We start from the raw sequence: 20096 nt of genomic DNA on the forward strand, positions 1-20096 counted from the left end.
AGCATGAGCCAAAGCTGAGCGCAGCCGCTGCTCAGCACCTGCTCACTGGTTGCTACATGTGGATAAAGGGCCGATACTGCCATACCTTATGTTCTGCTCCAAGAAAAATGAGATTTCTCAGTTTTTAAAATATAAAAGCATCTTGATTTTTAAATGGTGGCAACAGACTGAAAACATTTAAAAGTAGGATGTGGATAAATAACAGTGATATCCTCTGGGCTACTATTTATTCTGTATATGCAGAGGAAGATAAGCTGACTAGTCTGTATTGGAGTGTCCAATCTTTTGGCTTCCCCGGGCCACACTGGAAGAAGAATTGTCTTGGGCCACACATAAAATACACTAACCTTGACAACAGCTGATGAGCTAAAGAAAAATATAATCGCAAAAAAAAATCTCATCATGTTTTAAGAAACTTTATGAATTTGTGCTGGGCTGTATTCAAAGCTGTCCTGAGCCACAGGTTGGACAAGCTTGGTCAACATTCTCTCAGTCTTCACTCCCTTCACTTTTCAATTTATGGGACCGTGAAGGGAAACAGGAAAGGATCCTGAGATATGAGAAGTATTGTATTCAGAAATGCAGACAGATTTTCTTGCTTTCAATACACAATAAACCACTTAAAATTATGCAGGGAATGAAGCTGACCAGGAGGAGAGATGGGGGAGGGCGATGCAGGCAGGTAAAATATGATGGCAATCTTGAGTCTGCAGAAGTAGCCTTCCATTATCATTGGTATTACCATCACTGGGACCTGATTCACTAAGAGCAAAGAAATGTATTTATCTTATATGATAAATTCAGTTTAAAAAGGAAAACCAAATATAAAACTGAATATGCTAATTGTCAATACAATAATATTCTACTTTACTAGTTTACTAAAAAGTACTCTATTTTACTTTTAAAATGAACATATTTAGTGATCAAATAAGGTTTTAAATGAGAATTAATATTTACCTATTGGATTAAAAACATGCATTTTCATGCCTATAGGAAGTTTTTTTTCCCCTATGTGGATATTTTCTATCTTTCGATCAGTAGTGTTATTCAGCGTTATTTGTATAGAAACCATCTTATCACCAAAAATGCAAGGCTGCCTTGGAAAGAAATAATGGGCAGCTAGTCCTTTTCCACTCATTCGATGAAGCAGCACATGAGTTTTCGTTGGTACAAATACAGGCGTACTGACCTATTACACATGGGAAAAAGAAAAAAAAGATGAATTAGTGAATATAGTTATTCTTTTAGAAAATACGCAAACATTTATGACATTTAATTCTTGGTTTCCCTAAAGTGTTATATGAACTACAATAACAAACATTAGTAGGATATCACATACATAGATATTAGTCAGAAATGATACAAAGAAGTAAATGCTCTCAAAACTCTATTAAATTTTTCTGTAACCTGTAAGCATATATTAAAATTTTTAAACAATATAAGCCTAATAAGAAGAGCATAATCTCAGTAATACAAACATACTCATTTTTTGGGGGGGAATTTATAAACTTAGTTTTTCCCCTAGATCCTCTATATTTGGCCATCTTGCTAACATTTTTACTGGTTTTAACAGTTTGTCAATTGATTTTCTTGAGTGTTTTTAGCCAACTACCAAAATGAACATCTTGGCGCTTCATTTCAATCCTGACTCCTTGAATTGTTTTTTTTTTGTTTTTATTTTCCTTTGCTGTAAACTGAAGACCATGACCCCCAGGTCCTTTGCTTTGATGACTGAAAAGATCTCTACTTTGAGATCAACTTAACTATTCACTTATACTTTCTTCCAGACCTTTGATGGTTTCACATTTTAATTCATGTGGAATTGATTTTGGTATACTGAATCCATATTTATTTTTCTCCAGATATTGAACCAATTATCCCTGTATGAACTAATGAATAGTCTTTCTTCAATGATTGTAAATGCAAAAAATTCTAATTATTTATGCAGTAGAAGACATTTCTGGGCCTTGATTGTCCTGTTAAACCAGTACTACATTGTTTTATTTTTTATAGACCTACAATATAATCTAATTATTTGGTAAAACAAATCTTTCCTTGTTTCCCCCTCCCAATATTTTCTTGGCTAATCATCTGTTCACCAGTCTATTGAACATTAGACTCTTAATTAAATTCTTGCCTCAATGTCATTTTGATTGGAATCACAGGCAGCATATTAAATAATGAAACACTGTCCATTCTAAAACCATGTGATAGCTTTCTTTCCATTCAAAGTATCAGTATTGCATATTAGGCTTGACCCGAACGGGCAGGCATTAAAAAAAAATCAATTTGTAAGTAAACAGACTCGATCAAGATTTTTTCCTAACAAGTGTGCTCTCCCAAATAGATTATCTATTATAATTTTGAGAGTACATATCAACCTATTAAACATTTTCACTATGCCACGCATACCTGATGACATTACAAACTTAGCTATTAAAGTAATGATTTAAAGTTCAACAAAAATCCAAGAGTTAAATATCATGTACAAAATGATACATCATGCCTTCTAAATATCATTAAAACATATTACTATTTCTCCAAAGGCTCAACATATAAGTGTGGGCAATTTAAAATAATCATCACCTCTAATCCCAGCACTTTGGGAGGTTGAGGTAGGATGATCACTTGAGCCCAAGAGTTTAAGAATGAGCCTGGGCAACATGGCTAGATCCTGTCTCTACAAAAAATGCAAAAAATTAGCTGGGTGAGGTGGCATGCGCCTGTAGTCCCAGCTAGTCAGGAGGCTGAGGTGGGAGGATTGCCTGAGCTCAGGAAGTTGAGGCTGCAGTGAGCCATGTTTAGGCCACTATACTCCAGCCTGGGTGACAGAGTAAGACCCTGTCTCAAAAAAAAAAAAAAAAAAAAAATCGATAAATAAAAGTAAAAAATAAAATAATCATAAAAATTTATGGGAGAGCTTATTTGTAAAATATAATTAACAATTAGCTAAATTTAAAATTTGGGTTATATAAAATAATAGGGCTACTGGCCTGTTCGTTCTATTTAAGCCTTCTGATGATGATAACAATCTAGTGTTTTAAGTTTTCAAAGTACTTCCACTTCTAAGGTTAGGTTCTCTTCCTTGAATAAAAATTATTTTCAAAACTCTTCTGTTTGAATGCTCGTTCTAAATTCTATCATCATTATGAATTCTCAGTGTTGATTAGCATAACCCAAGACAGCAATCCTCAGCAGGAACATTCTTTCACTGAAAGATATTGTGAGCATCTAAACAAGCAGGGACATAATATATATATATATATATATATATATATATATATATATATACACACACACACACACATACACACACACACACCTGTATGCACATATATATATATATATATAGTATAAAATGGCATCTTTATTTTGCATACTTGAATTTCAAACAAAATAAACAAAAAACTACAACACGCAACATCCAATCCTGAAGTCAAACTGGGGAGGGAATGGGGCTTGAGGCCCTTATTTCCTGCCTTACACATAAGGAGAGAAAAAACACTGGCATCAGCAAAATGGGGCAGGGACACTCAAGGCTGCGCTGGGAGCCATGAGGACACTATACAAGGGCACAAGGTTTCCAATTATAAACTCCTAATCTACTTCTTCCCTGTGAGACCCAGCCTCACTGCCCTCTAGGACTGGTGCGATCTCATCAGGAACAGCAGCACCAGGTTCCTCTGCTGTCACTGCATCTTCATCGATACCTGAACCTAGTTTGGTCCTGTGGTAGATGTGGTTGGAATGGCTGCAGGGATCCTCAAGGGAGAAGCCAGAAGACAGCAGCGTAGTTTCAAACAGCAGCACCAGCAGGTCCTTGGCAGCTTTGTCGTTTCTGCTTGCCTCAGCCTTCTGCTGCAGATCTCCACAGTGGGATGGTCAAGGTTGATCTCCTGGTGCTTTCTGGCCCTCATGTGGCCCATCACAGAATTGTCCCAAAGTGCCTGGTTTTCGTGATCTGGTCCATGTCGGCTGTCCAGCTGTAGTTGCTGCTCACCATGCAGCACGATGAAGACACAAGACTATTGAAGACTGATACGTTCTCAACCTTCTTATCCAAGATTTCTTTCACAAGCTTGCAGAGGTTATCAAACTTCGTTTTGCTTTCCACTATTTTCTTCTCGTCCTTATCCTCAGGCAGCCAAGACCAGGCTTTTCTCATCAAACTCCTTGAGTTTGTACTGCTGCTACACACAGTACCCATCAGTGGGCTTGGTTGTATATACTAATTCAGAGCCCCACTTCTGCACTTGCTCCACAAACACAGAGCCGGCCACCTGCTATTTGCTCTCACCAGCGATGCTACAGATGGACTTCTCTATCTCCTTCACGCAGGATGACAGAGATGTCATCTCATCTCCAGACTGGAGAGTGTGACAGTGCAGCAGCTCGGACAGGCATCGCTGGTTAGTGGAGTCTTTGTGGACTCCAAGCTTTAGATTTTAATTTTTAAAATCTTTAAATTTATCTATTTATTATTTTATAGACAGGGGTTTCACTCTGTCATCAAGGCTGGAGTGCGGCAGTGCAATCAGAGCTCACTGCAGCCTGGAACTCGTGGGCTCAAGCAATCCTCTTCCCTCAGCCTTTTAGGTAGCCTAGATCACAGGTGTATGCCACCATGCTGGGTTAATTTTTTTTATTTTTTGTCATGATCGTGTCTTGCTTTGCAGCCTAGGCTGGTATGGAACTGCTGGCTTCCAGCAATCCTCCTGCCTTGGCCTTCCAAAGTGCTGAGATTATAGGGGTGAGATACCACACCTGGCCCAAGCTTTAGATTTTTAGACAATATCTTGTCGAATATCTTACAATTCTCCTTCTCTTCTGCCAGCAAAGAAAACAGCTCAAGGCACTTCTTAACAATGTTTCTATGAATCACTGTTAAGATTCTGCTCTGTTGGAGCATTTCTCAAGAGATGTTCAGTGGCAGATCCTGAGTCAACTACACCAAGGACAAAAGTTGAGATACTCCGGTATCATCACAGCTGTCCATGATGAACACGGAGTTTGTTGTTCTTTTTTCTTCTCATTCTTTCTTAAAGAAGTCAAAGGGAGCCCAACAAGGGATGAATAGCAATGCCCTGAATTCCAGCCGACCTTCTACAGAGAAGGGCTTGACTTCCAAGTAGTCTTCCTTGGTGAAGTCACTGGTGAAGTTCTTGCAGAATTTTCCATACTCCTTCTGGGTGAATGTCATCAGCGTATCTGATTCAAATGTTCTGGGTCTTGTTTAATTCTTCCCAGTCAATGATTTACCCTTGATTTTCTTCGTTTTCTTTTTCTTATCCTTACCATCGTCATCTTCTTCATCTGAACCCACATCTTCTGCAATATTGGGCTTTTCTTCATCATCTCTATCTTCCTTTTGGTTTTGTTTTGAGATGGTGTTAACACTTGTCGCCCAGGCTGGAGGGCAGTGGTGTGATCTCAGCTCACTGCAACCTCCGCCTCTTGGGTTCAAGTGATCCTCTCATTTCAACCCCCCAAGTACCTGGGACCTAAGGTGCACACCACCACGTCCGCTCATTTTTTAATATTTTTTTGTAGAGCCAGGGTTTTACCATGTTGGCCAGGCTGGTCTCAAACTCCTGAGTTCAAGTGATCTGCCCACCTCAGCCTCCCAAAGTGCTGGGATTACAGGTGTGAGCCATTGTGCCTGGGCTTTCTTCCTCTTCTTTCTCATCTTTCTCTTTCTCTGCCCATCATTACTGATTTTCTTTCTCTCTCCTTCTCCAAAGAGAGGGTAATGGGATAGCCTATGAACTGTAAGTGCTCTTCACTACTTTGACCTGTCTCTTTTTAAGTACTCTGTCTGGTTTTCTTCAAGGTGGAGAGTCACTCTGGTACCTCTGCCAATGGGTTCTCCATGGTCAGCACATACAGTGAAGGAACCCCCAGGAGAGACTCCCAGGCATATTCTTCATCATTGTTGTGCTTTGTGATCACAACTACTTTCCTTGCCACAAGGCAGGCAGAAAAAAAGGCAGCACCAAATTGCTCAATCATGGTGATGTCTGCACCAGCCTGAAGAGCTTCCATAAATGCTTTAGTACCAGGGAATATACCCTGACTTTGGTAGACACAGGCATTGACATGACCGAGGCTGATCTCATAATTTGGGAATGATTGCCATGGGTGGGGGATAATGTCAATTGTCAGCTCTTTACCATTGTCCAACTTGGAAGGGTTTGTCAGGCTCTTACAGCAATCTTGTCCAAGGCATCAGAAACATGAGATCAACTCCTGAAGGAAAATCTCTTTGTTAGAATAGAAGGTATTGATGATGAGAGACATGAGTTGGGCAATATCTGCCTGAAAGGTAAGTTTCCACCTCCTCCTCTCCATGTTCACTTTCTCAGCTATCTTTAAAAAAAAAAAAAAAAAAAAGGCTACGAGCACTGGAAAGCCAGGTGGGCTGGGACTGTCCGACATGCACACAGCACCAAGGTTGTACTGGGGTGACGCAGAAGCTACATATTTTATATTTATAGATTTATACTCAGGGAAAATCTCCTTTTCCCCCCATAAATTCCCATGCTACTGAGGCTCTGATAATCAACCTTAAATATAAGCTTTTATCTGGCTAATTATATTTTTCAGGGTTACATGTTTATTTCCTTAATTAAATGATAAGCACATTGGAGACAGTGACCAGGTCTTACTTTTTTGCTACATTCTTTCAGAAACATATTTGTCATCAAATCATTAAATAGATGTTGATGTAGCCAGCTTTATCTCTATGGAAATTCATAAAAGATTGGCCCACATATAATATGGAGGAAAGAAAGCCAAAACTGTAATGTAAAAGGGAAGACTATTTGATAGTTGGAGAAAGGCCAGGGTAGAGGAGTGCGAACAGAGCAGAACAGAAACAAAGGTCTGGTTCACAAGCAGCCAGCAATTAGTCTGTAGATATACAAGGTGGTTAGAAGTATGCCTTTAGTCATTTAAGAGCCCTCAAGCCTTGGCAGACTGATTCTTTCTCTCAGTCTAATCCTGGAACGCATGGTCTAAACATTTATTTTGTGTTTTCAGCTTTGTCTCAAGATTCTACAGCTTTATTATAATTGTCAAAAAATATGTTAAGGGATGAATAAAGGAAGAAAAACTGTGTAATTCTCTCCATTCATTCTTTCCACATTCAACCAAGTTCAAGGTAAGAAGCATTCTCTGATGAATTCACCAACTAAAAAGGTCCTCCCTTACACTCTCCGAAGGTTATCTATGATAGTTTCCAGAGGTCTATGCACTCTTTCACCATAAACAGGATCATAAATGAAACTTTGTGGTAATAATAGATACTTGTTTAACTACAGAAAGGTACTAAATGAAAATGTAGTCAGGCGTGGTGGCTCATGCCGGTAATCCCAGCACTTTGGGAGCCCAAATGGGTGGATCACTTAAGGTCAGGAGTCTGAGAACAGCCTCGCCAACATTGTGAAACCCCAACTCTACTAAAAACACAAAAATTAGCTGGGTGTAGCGACGTGCCCCTGGAATTCCAGATATTCAGGAGGCTGAGGTGGGAGGATCGCTTGAGCCCAGGAAGCGGAGGTTGCAGTGAGCCGAGTTTGTGCCACTCTCCTCAAGCCTGGGTGATGAGGCAAGGCCCCGTCTCACACAAAAGAAAAAGAAAAAGAAAATGTTTAATTACTTTTTAACCTTTGTTTCCTAAGTTTAAACAAGTCATATTAAGCCAGCCTTTTTCTCAACCAGTGAGAAAAAAAATAAGAAAGCAAATTTCAATAAAAGGAAAGATGAAAGAGAGACTAGCTGGTAACTTTGATCTGGATGGTTCTTGAGGACAAGACACATTCCCGCTCTTGCTGAAGTTGTTGTCTCCGAACTCTAGCTGTAATTTCCTATTTATTTACTGCTTAACCTAGTTCAAACTGGGATTCCATCATCTATCTCCCCCACCCTACTACTTGTTGAGATTAGTCAGATTTCAGGACACTAATTGGAGGGGGAAATAAGCTTGTAATGGGAGGATGTCCCATTGCCCCTTCCTCTAAACTGCTGGTAGATAAGGAAGCAGAAGATCAGAGACTCAGGTATGGCTTTTGATTAGACTGAACCATATGTATCTGCCATATCTGTAGGTCAAAAACAGTCATATTATCAATTCCATGTGGTTCAACAAATAGTGTGTTTTGGATCAAGGCTACTTAATCCTACCTTTAATAGAAAAGAATTTTGAGTCCTTGATGTGGGCCATCCTAACTCACTGGAGTTCTGTATTGTGGTTAGAAAGCAAGGCCCACACTAATAACAAGGTACTACCTTGCCTTTCTTTGTCCTCTGACCCTATGTTTCCCTTGGGTATCTTGGGGAGAAAAGTGGTTTTGTGCAAGAATTAGGTATTTCACAGCTCTCTGTCCAATCAGAACACCATTATTTCAAACACAAAGTAACTACTAATCATTACTCATTACTCACCATTAATTTATTAATTCATTCTTTCATGTAACTAACATTTATTCAATGAGTTGTACCAGCCCTGTGCTAAGGAGTATGATACACAGACAAAGATGAAGTATCCTAGTCCTCAAGAAGTTTATTGTTTAGCCTGGGAAAACAAAGTAAATCAACTAGTGTGACAAATGCCATGACAGAAGCAGGCTCAGTGGACCATAAGAACACAAAAGTCATAGCTGATACCTGAGGGAGTAATTGGGGACGGAATCCAGTTATTTAAATGAATTAATCTGGCTATTTCTCACTACTGCCACTGTTATCAGCCTGGTCTGAGCACCATCATCTCTCATCCGGATTGTTCCAACAGCCTCCTAATTGGTTTCCTCGCTCCTACCCCTGGATCCTAATGAACACAGAATGAATTGCTATGTTAGTCTATCCTGAACATAATAGCCAAAATGTATCAGTTAGTTACATCATGTACTGGGGTGATGAAATAATTTGTACACTAAACTCCACGACATGAGTTTACCTATATAACAAACCTGCACATGTACCACAAACCTGCACATATACCCTTGAACCTAAAATAAAAGTTAACAGGAAAAAAAAGATATCATGCCACCCCTCTGCTCAAAACCTGCCAATGGTCAGGATCCTTGTTCCACTTCTTTGATCTCATTACCTATTACTCTTGAACTGATTGTTTATTCTACTCATCACCCTGGCTTCCTTGCTATTCTTTGCATATCATTAATGGTCCCAATATAGGTTATTCCCTTGCACCCTCTACCTGGAACGTACTTTCTCCAGAGACCCACATGGCTCAGTTCTAGTATATCTGCTCAAATGTTAGCTTCATAGTGAGGCTTAACCCATTTGCATCCCTCCCTTCTGATTTCCTATTTCCTTTTTTATAGACACTTAATATCTTCTCTAACACAATATATAATTTACTTATTTGTTATGTTTATTACCTGTCTTCCCATCTACTTCCCATTTTTATGCTCAATGTATAAAGCCTAATTTTACCTTTTCTCAGAACTCAAAGCATAATTTTACTATTTTAAATGATTATGGAAATTTGCAAATAATATACCTCTAGTGTTGGTCATAACTACATTTAATGCTGAGTGCTCAATTATAACAGTGTTCTTAAAAATACCACAACCTTACAGGAGCACACTGTGGGAATACGTGGAGATCTTCTGTATTAATATATGTTGGTTTTAGGATATAACTTGAATTTTCTATTACATAAAATTGTGAACAAATAAAGTACATTTCTTAAATGCACAAAGAATAGCTTATTGAGGAACTTCTATAATACAAACACGAATTCTTGAAATGTCTACTTTTATCATTTTATTAAAACTTGTATAAACAGAATAGGATGAAAGACAACGTTTGAAACATTAGTTTTGATTTAATTGTTTAATGACTAATGTTCAAAGAATTAAAAGCCTAACTGCATTATAGCAAATGGTATAGGTCATCTTCACTATGGCTCGTGAGGAAGTAATTAGTTCAGTAACTGCAGTAACTGTAAAATAACAAGCCTCCCCCAACAGTTAACAGAACAAAAAACATCAAGTAACAATGAGATAATCCTCTACAAATCTTTACACAGCATATGTTTAAATAATAAAAGTCGTTTGTGTACCTTTAGATGGTTTATGAAAATAAGCAATCAATTCTGCAGACACAACATTATTTCTAAAGGAAATCTATGTGACTCATGATGCCTGTAGATACACAGAGACAAACCACACATATTTTATCAGTTTATTACAGTAAGCAAATAAGCGTGGAATGAGAGTGCACATAACTGTCTACTTAGCGCTTACTGAAACATTTATAAGAGCTGTTATCTCCCTAATAACAGACAGACAGCGTGCAATTTTAGAGAGGAGAAAAGCTTCATATTTTTTAACACTTCACTAAAAAGTAACTGAAGAGTGTAAAATGAAAAATACTCTGTGCAGTTAGCTGGTAATGGACCATATTATCAACTCAAGTTAGATTTATAGGATACAAACTAGTCACTAATAGTTATTTTATGACATAGCATGTCTGCTTTTTTTTTTGAGATTATTAAGATTAAAGTTGTAAAACTTCTTTTGAACATAGCTGTTCAAAATGATTGAATTATAAAATTTAAAATGAGGTTTAGAAAATAAAACACGGAATATCAAGTAAGTGCCTCAGAATAAACCTTGTTCAGCATATGCATTACTATTTCAAAGATGACATTTCCACGTAAAGCTTTATGAAAACAATGTTTTCTAGCCTTTTATGCTTTAATCCATATTTAGTTACTCAGTGATTAAGTATTATCAATCCATTCTGGTTTTGAATTTCAAAAACATGAAAATCTGCAGTATATAAAATACTCTTTGTATCTACTTTTGTTTGGCTTACTTTACATCAGTATCTATTTAGATATATAATTTATACAAATGACGAGGTAAGAAAGTAGCTATAAACAGAGGCACAGCTTAACCTTTAAAATTAGTGCTTTTAAAACCAATGTATGTGTCTCAATTGGTAAGATTTGTAATGCAGAAAGTCACAGTATTGTCTTATTTATTATATAAACTGTAGAAAGTGGGTCTTTATTTTACCTTCAATCCATTTCACTGAGGCTAGCATTAACCTAGTATTGACCTAGTATAGGATTAAGAAAAGTAAAAGGCAAATTTGCTTGACTTTTACATATAAGCACAGGACTCAAATAAACGTATTTGAATCATCCAGAGATATTACTTCAAATAAATGGTTTTTAATACTAAAGATAACTTCTTCCTTATGTATATAAATTTCAATATAGAAAATTATGATAATTTCTCATATTTTAGTAATCAGTATACATTATAAAAACACAAGATTTTCTCATCTCTTATTTTGGTAATAATATATATTAAAATATATTTGTGGAAATACTTGAGAACGTAATAAACAAATATTTAATGAGCATCTTAATTCATGCTTGGTGTTAGACAGGCACCAGCAAACCATGCTTGTAGGCCAAATCTGGTCCACTGTCTACTTTTGTAATGCCTGTTCACTAATAATGGCTTTTACATTTCTAAATGGTTGAAAAATCAAAAGTAATATGATTGTAACACTAAATTATATGAAATTCATTTCCATGTCTATAAATAAAACTTTACTGGAACACAGACACACTCACTTATTTATATATTATCTGTGGCTGCTTTTACATTAAAATGGCAGAGTTGAGTGGGTATGATCTGTAAAGCTGAACATCTTCACTACCTGGCCCTTTATAAAAAATGTTTGCTGATCCCTGGTATAGGATATATTCAATTTACAATGGTTCTGAGATAAGGAAATTAATATCCCATTCTTTCCCCTCCCCAAAGACAGATCAATAAACCTCACTGTCAATATATTTACTGCTTTTTTACACATCTGAAAGCCAGAATGATGTATATATTTTTTTATTTGTCACTTACATGGTAAATAGTACCAGAACCATGAATATAGACATGTTATACTATTCATAGATATGTTCTCCTATTCTTTTTGTATTTATTTTCTGACTTTTGGTTTAAGAGTACTAATAAAAACAAACTGAATTTGATTTGTAAATTGTTCAGCATGAAGTTCTCAGTAACTGGTTATAACAAATTTCATTAGAACCCAGAGCATTTTATAGAAGCCCAAAACAACTAAGCATTGTTAAGCTGTTATTTGATAGATGTGATAATTACATGATCTTAGTAGTTCTGCTTTTCCATTCACAAGATCAACAACATAATATAAAAAAGAACATGCTAGTCTCTTCTCCCATTATAACCAAGCTCAGAACCTTGCCATTATCTGACATCCTCACATGAATTAGAAAACAAGTTCACTGTCTTCTGCATTCATTTCTCTTTTTTGTCCCTCTAGCACCAGCTTAGTTCAAGTTTTCATTAATACTGAAAATATTTTTAAATCTTTTTTTTCCAAATTGCCAAAGTATTATAATTTATTGAAAAACAATTTAAATAGTATGGAAGTATAAGCAAAGTCAAGTCCCCCTCCGGTAACCATAACAATTTGGTGTCCCTTCTGATTGTTTGCTCCCTTCTGACTTCTGTTGCTTATACTATACAAATTCTCTCCAATTTGCCCCCCGTCACTAGATGCATTATACTCTGATCTGTACCACAAGCTCCTATAACAAATAATTCTCTTGGAGTTGTAACTCCTTCATGTACTCAGTGAGGTGTGGTGGGAAACGCAGGGATTTGAAACTAAACAGACTTGAGCTGAAATTGGTTTTATACATAAGACATGTCTTACTAGCCCTATAATACCAGAAAAGTTACTTAAGCTGAAGGGATCTCAATTTTCAAGTCTGTGAAATGGGGACACTAGCACCTGTCTTTCAGGGTTGTTTTAAATCTAGGCTAAACATAAACATTTGGAGGCGTGAAGGGCCTGAGGAGCATGATAGGCACAAGAAAAGGAGTCAGTTAAGATTTTAGAATTGAAAGGAAAGGATGAGTAACTGGAGCTTGGTGCAGATGAAGTTACTAGAATTGAACAGATCAAGAGACTGTGAGGTTCCATGTTGCACAGGTTGTGAATATGAAGACTGTGGTTCCCCAAGATGATGGTAGGCCAGAGAGATTATGTATGAAACGCCGAGATCTTCACTGAATACGGATAAGTAATTAAGGGACCCAAAGATAAGAATGACAAGGAAGGGAAGAGGGAATAGGAAGATGGAATGGGCTTCATAAAAGGAAAGAAACTGAGTATGAAAACAGAATGGCCTAAAAGGAACAGTTGGGAGCTTCACACAAACAATCTTGGTGGTAACAGTGATTTCACCAAAGACAGAATTATCAGCCTTTATGAATGAGGCCATGCTGAACAGATTTACAACAGGACTTCAAGATCCAAATGGAGATTCTCAGAGAAAAACCAGGCCATGTACCTTAAAAAAGTGTGTGGGGAAACTGTAAGCTGTTCCACATATTTCAGAGATGGGACTGTGGCCTCTAAAAGCTGGCTGTGCTGCCTTCCATTTAACTGAATTGTGACTTAGGGACATGGATTTCTCTGGATGAAGGATCTCACTTAGAAGAGGTCCTGGAGATAGGGAAAGAAGTATGTCTCAGTAGGTGTACAAATTGGAAAGGGAATTTTATTATGGGTATAGTGATTTGAAACTACAGATGTTTTCTTTGAATCTGACAGAAGGGAGAAGGATCCTCATACATCCTATATGCCAGTTCCAGGTACTGTAAGTTGCTGAGAATTTCCTGATGCAGGGCAAGGATGGGGAAATGGGTCCCTCAAGACCATCGGACAGACAGACAGACACACGCACACGCACACAGACACACACACACACACACACACACTCATATAAACATTATTCCCCCTGATCTGTGTGTAAATATTTTAAGTTTCTCAGTGAGAAGGTGGGGATGGAGAGAGCGTGATTTACTACACAGGAGCCTGAGATTCTCTGGAGTCCAAGTTTGTGGGAGCAAAGCTCTCTGATGGCCTGGTTTTTGTCATGGTAAAGGCACCTGGCTGCATAGCTCTGCTGAGTTCAGTCCTGGGATTGAGCTCTTGCACTGTGGCACTGGCCAGGTCTTCTCAGTCTATACCTATTTTTAACGTATGAGGCATTCTTCTTCAGAAGCAAGAATGGTTGTTGTTTCCTTCTTGTTAGGCGGAATTACAGCTGGCAGTGGTACGAAGGAAAACACTGGATTTTAAGTTAGAAGACCTTCAAGCTATTTGATGAGAAGAAAATCATTTAACTTCTCTGTGCTTGTACTTGTACAGTAAAGGGTAATTCTACCTAATTGATAAGATTCTTTTGAGGAGTCACTGCAACACTGCACGTAAGAGTACGTTGCTAATAAAAGTCTCCTTCTTTAATTATTATTAAAAACAATGTTTATTAGCATAAGAGAAAAAATAGTGGCAGGGCTAAGACTGAAATGTAATATTATTCAGTGTCATTTCTGTCAAGCAAATTCCTTTTTCAATAAACACAAAATATTCCTTATGATAAAGGAAAGTAAGGGTCAGTCACGCAAGCTCATGGGGAGATTTTTTTTTCTCTCCTTCAGGGAACTACATGGAGTGGAAAAAACTAGCATTTATTTCTTTTCAAAAATTAACAACAGCCTAGGCAACTTTTTGAATGTGATCTTAATTATAATCAGTATTCTTAACATATAGAGTAGCTTTTAAAAAGAAATCCATACATGAGATTAGAATTGTCTTTAAAATATCAGTTATTTAATAAACTGCATGTCTGAAAGTGGATTTCAAGTGATAATTTTATAAGCATACATCATAAGGCAAAGGATTCTCAGGGACAGTCTGAATGCCACATCACAGAGGGTGACCACACCTTGAAACAGTATTTTATACTTCTTTACTTCCTCAGGATCATTTGCTAGTAAAATTTCTACTAGATAGCTATCCTCAGTACCAAAATGACAGAATCCCACTTTTATACCAATTGGAAGGAATTAACTCAGTATTTGGACATGTTGAAGTTTAACAACAAATACCACTTAAAAAAAAAAAAAAAAAAAAAAGCAATGGAGTTACCCCAAGACAACTGCATGGGGTATGAGACCAAAGGTCAAATGATCTGGGTTACAGTTTGAACTCAGTCACATAGTAAATGGTGAGACCTTAGCTAAATCACCTCAGAGTTTCTGTTTTCCTCTTCTGTAAAATGGGGCTAATTATACATAACCTGTCTGTTTCACTGAGTTGTCATGAGGATCAAATGAGACCATATATGTGAAATTGATTTTTAAACTGCAGAAAGTTCAATAAAAGCCATTATTGGGATTATTAGTAAATTGAGTTTTCAGACAACGTTAAAACACCAATCTGTCAGACAACGCAGGGTCCTGAGGTTAAAAGTACATATCAAAAAGCTGAATCACCATTGGAAAAAGGCTTTTATAACAATATTGCTGTATTTATCGATAGTACCATCCAAAAGCCTTTAAAAAAGTAATCCCTTCCCCCACATCCGTTATTCCCTCCTCTTTTAGTTGTGGGTGAAGAGAACTGTTCCCTAAAAGGTTTCTAAATGATGTTGATGTTAAAAATATAGTATCACCATTTAACAGCCTTTTAAAGAGCAGTCCCCAGTATGGTCTTTGTTAACAACTGAGGGAGGAAGGGACCATTTTTTCAAAGGCTTTTAGAGGATGTTGTTAAAAGAATATATAGTGACATCATTTAAAAGCCTTTTAAATAATAGTCCTATTTCGCTCCCAATTGTAATGTCCTTGGCTTTCATTTATTTTGTACTACAAGCCAAAAATGGACAAGCCAACATATTATTGGCTATGGCAGCATTTGATGGATGGAAAATGATGCATTGCTTTTAAAAAGGTCGGTGTCCAGAAATAAATCCAACTCTTCTAGAACACAGGTTCATTTCTATACAGGATATTGCCCACCCACCTTATCATCAAGTTGTAGTACTTTTTGCTTGTTTCCCTTAAGAATTTACTGAAAAAGACACCATGCAAACAGGAAAGAAGGCATGGCTATGTTATTCCAAGATTTCCTATGGCATGAATGTTGTTCCACAATCTACTGAGTGAACTCTCCATCCAATTTATGGCAAAATCTAACTTTTAGCTCCTCTTCTGTAGTTTTTATTAATCTGTTTCTGCCCACTGTTCCTCTCATTTTAGTTTAGTCCACTAGGGGACTGCAGTGGACATTTAGGGTTCCTTCCCATACTTAGCACCCAGGGAGGGGAAAACTGAAGTTGCCCATTTGGCTTAAGGCACAGGGTCTGATAGACAGTAATCTTTGAGAAAAAGAATTAGCCAGCAAAATAATCATATAATATGAAACAATTTTCTGTCTCTTCTTGTGTGTCTTTTCAGAAAAGTGTCCCTTCATTTTAAGAACAGGATTTCATAGATCTATAACACTTTGTTGAAAAAATAAGCCTTGAAAACATCTAAATGTACAGCCCTCTAAATACACCATATTTTAATCCTAAATTTTAGTGTTCCCCTTGCTTTTTGCCAATCTTGCACACAGAACTCACTTGTTTACTCTATGATTTACTTAAATCATAGTATATCATTATTTGTGAGCTACTATCATATATAATATTTAGTTAAATATCAATTACTACCCACAATGCAATGCTCAGTTCAAGTCCCAATTTATCTATTCAACTCTTCTTGACCCTATTCCAGCCCATTATGATCTTAATCACATTCCACTTGACATAATTTATTTTTACACTAACTTTATGTATACTTTATACCCCATGTAACTAAGTGCTAAGCCTAGACAAGACTAATTTATTATATAATAATTTCACACCAAACAAAAAAGAATTAGCCAGGTAAATAATCACAGAATGTGAATCATGTTTTTGTATGATTTTTGAAAAATGTAAATAACTTTGTAATTCTCTACTGCATTAATAGCACCAGTTAGTTATCTGTGCCTATAATTATATTTGATGGTAAATACTTAAATATTTTAAAATACTTTAAAACATCTAGATAAAAGTTCATTTCATTTGAGATTTATATCTCTATTATCTTGAGATAAATGTTTCACTAAGAAATGCTATTATAATTCTGATTCTAACAGGTAAAAATTGGTAAAAATTTTGAAATATAAGTGTTGAATTCCTGAAGTATCAAAGAGACAGTACTGGAAGATATGAAACTTAATTTAATATGACAGATCTGAAAATTTCAAATTTCTCTTAATTTGGTTAACTAGAGTTGAGCAGAACCACCTCAAATACAAATTGCTTGGTTAGGCAGATGGCCATAATCTCCACAGCGGGGCTGCATCTGAACTCTAAGACTAGTGAGTTATCCCTATGGTACAATCAACATCATGATCAGAGCATACAAGCCTGGGTGTGGTACTGGGCTCTGCTCTTCATGGAAATGGCCACTACGAATGCCATCACCCTGCCCTCCTGCCCCTCTGCAATTTAATACGGTTGGTGTGAGAGATGAGTGTTTGAGTCACCTCCCTCTTCTCACAGGTTCTATAAGTGAGATGGTATATGGAAAAAGACCCCTCCAAATGCGTCCAGGTCCTAATCCACAGAACCAATGAAAATGTAATATTATGTGGCAAAAGGGAATTAAGGTTTCCGATCAGTTGACTGAGATGGGAGGTCATTCTGGATTTTCCAACAGATCCTATAAGTGAATGAGAGAGGCAGGAGAGTCAGTGTCAAAGTGATACAGTATGAAAACAACTTAATTGGCCATTGCCGGCTTTGAAGATCGAAAAGAGCTATGAACCAAGGAATGTGGGCTGCCTTTACAAACTGGAAAAGTAAAAAAAAAAAAAAACCAAACCCAAACTGGATTTTCCCCTAGAGCTCCAGGTCATGCTGATGCCTTGAAAGATAGCATACATTTGCACGGTTTTAAACTACTAAGTTTGTGGTAACATGTTACATCAGTGACCGGAAACTAATAAAGTTAATTGCAGTGCCTAGTTGAAAACTACTGTTCTGAATTCTTATGTTGTGAAACCTATCTGAAGAGTTTATAGTATTGTCTGTATACATGCAACTTTTTCAACGGCTGATGTGTGACCTGAGAAGCAACAAGTCAGCTTTTCTCTGCAGTATTTTCTCACTGAACTTAAACTACAACTATTGTAGACACTAATACATTTGAGTGGCTCTCAAATTGTCAGAATCAGTTTAGAGGGCTGGTTTAAAAAATGCCCCTCGCGTAACACTCCTTCTATACTTTGAATAAGCACTATGGGTTGATTTTGATCTATTTGTAGTTAACAGACAGGTACTGGCAACAAAAAACTAAAATAAATATAAACTGTCATCTGAAGACTTCAATTTAATGCACTGCTTATTATCTAAGACTCCCTCTTAACCTCCTTTACTCACTATGAATCCTTCTGGTAAAATACACATAAAGAAGCATTTTGCATATAAGCAAAGGGGATCATTATTAGAAGTAGTACTGATAAGACACTTGGTTGAAGAAATACAGAACAAACATGTTTCAATGGGGAAAAGGAAAGAAAACAAAAACATGAGAGGGTCTGGGTGGGGCAGAATAAGTTCAGGAAAACAAAATACCTAGGTTAGAAAAGTATTAATAGCAGTAGTTATCAAAAAAGAACGGTAATCCTGAAAAACTCTAAAATGTGCCATTTTTGTCTGGACTTACTGCTCTCTAAAACAAGCACAATACAAAAAGTCAGTTGTTTAAAAAAGTCATACCGGCCAGGTGCAGTGGCTCACCCCTATAATCCCAGCACTTTGGGAGGCCAAGGCAGGTGGATCATGAGGTCAAGAGATCAAGACCATCCTGGCCAACGTGGTAAAACCCCATCTCTACTAAAATACAAAAATTAGCTGGGTGTGGTGGCACGCACCCTGTAGTCCCAGCCACTTGGGAGGCTAAGGCCGGGGAATTGCTTAACCCGGGAGGCAGAGGTTGCAGTGAGCCAAGATTACGCCACTGCACTCCAGCCTGGCACTGGGGACAGAGCAAGAATCTGTCTCAAAAAAAAAAAAAAAAAAAAAAAAAAAGTTATATCCAGTCTCTGAATGAGGACTCTTAAGCATTCCACAACCACTGGTGTCAAGTTAAGGTGTCTATAATCCATTATAACCGCTGGAATAAATACTGCAGGTGCACCAGCAAATGCTTATGCAATCAGGTCTATGTGAGAAAAGTGGAACCACAAAATATATAAGCAAAAGCTGCTCAGGAAAACTTTAATGCAGTCTGTGCTGGTCTGATAGAAACACACATGTAGAATGGCAAAATGTTTCCTTGTGGACATTCTACATGGGTAAATCATATTATAAAAGGCATGTGCATTATAGTTCAAGAATGTATTACAAATATAAAAGAATTTTTTTCTCTACAGATTTGGCAGCATTTATAATTCCTTCTGTCATAATCTCAAGATACCTTATGTAAACATCCACTGTAGCCCAACTCACAGTCTACCATACTCTTGTGTTTACATGGTTTCTGTTTCCATAAGACGATATGACTCAAAACTCATATCATGACTTATTTTTTTTATTTGCCACGGCTCATACCAAATCCGAATGTAGTAGACATTCCATCCATGCTTATTAACAGAAATATGAAGGTTTTTGAAAAACAAACAAACAAACAAAAAAAAACAACAAAAAAAAAAACACCACACACACAAAAAACAACCTTTCATCATGAGTACCATAATCCCTTAAGTTTTATTAGAAAGCAAAAGAGAATTTGCTCTATCCATAGATAAAAGTCTGCAAAGAATATAAAAGCCATAAACCCATATCCATGATTCTACCAAATTATTCTTGGAGAACTAAGAAGAGAGAAATTTCAAACAACCATGTTATGTAATTTTTATGTTTACTCTGACATCTGCTCAGATCATCACACTACCTGTTGATGTACAGTGGCAGCCTTTAGTTGATACCTTCGAAAAAAGAAGTACTGAACCACATATCCACAAACATAATGCCAGAAAGCACACCAGTGTGTCTCAGAATATAAACAATCTGGTCAGATATAGAAAAACATACTTCTCTTATGATTTCCCATGTCCCTCACTCATCAAAAGACTAATGAATTGATAACCTTCTCTAGGTATGTATCCTTCTTTAAATATTAGTTAAAAGG

The 20096-nt window shown here is 37.0% G+C and overlaps 1 protein-coding gene and 1 pseudogene across 4 annotated transcripts in view; both read right to left on the bottom strand.

Annotated features, from left to right (window-relative positions):
• The window catches only part of AP3B1 (adaptor related protein complex 3 subunit beta 1), a 271317-nt gene that overhangs the window by 36212 nt on the left and 215009 nt on the right, over nt 1-20096 (bottom strand). For all 4 annotated transcript variants that reach the window (XR_001824965.2, XM_017527703.2, XM_017527701.2 and 1 more), the window contains exon 23: nt 958-1189. Coding sequence is in view for 3 of the 4 variants with exons in the window: in XM_017527703.2 (XP_017383192.1) it covers nt 958-1189 (232 nt within the window). In the remaining variant the exon portion in view is untranslated. The remainder of the gene's footprint in view (nt 1-957; nt 1190-20096) is intronic.
• On the bottom strand, nt 3366-8221 carry LOC108303633 (annotated as a pseudogene).

This window comes from Cebus imitator, unplaced genomic scaffold (assembly GCF_001604975.1).
Source record: "Cebus imitator isolate Cc_AM_T3 unplaced genomic scaffold, Cebus_imitator-1.0 Scaffold50, whole genome shotgun sequence".
Lineage (NCBI taxonomy): Eukaryota > Metazoa > Chordata > Mammalia > Primates > Cebidae > Cebus > Cebus imitator.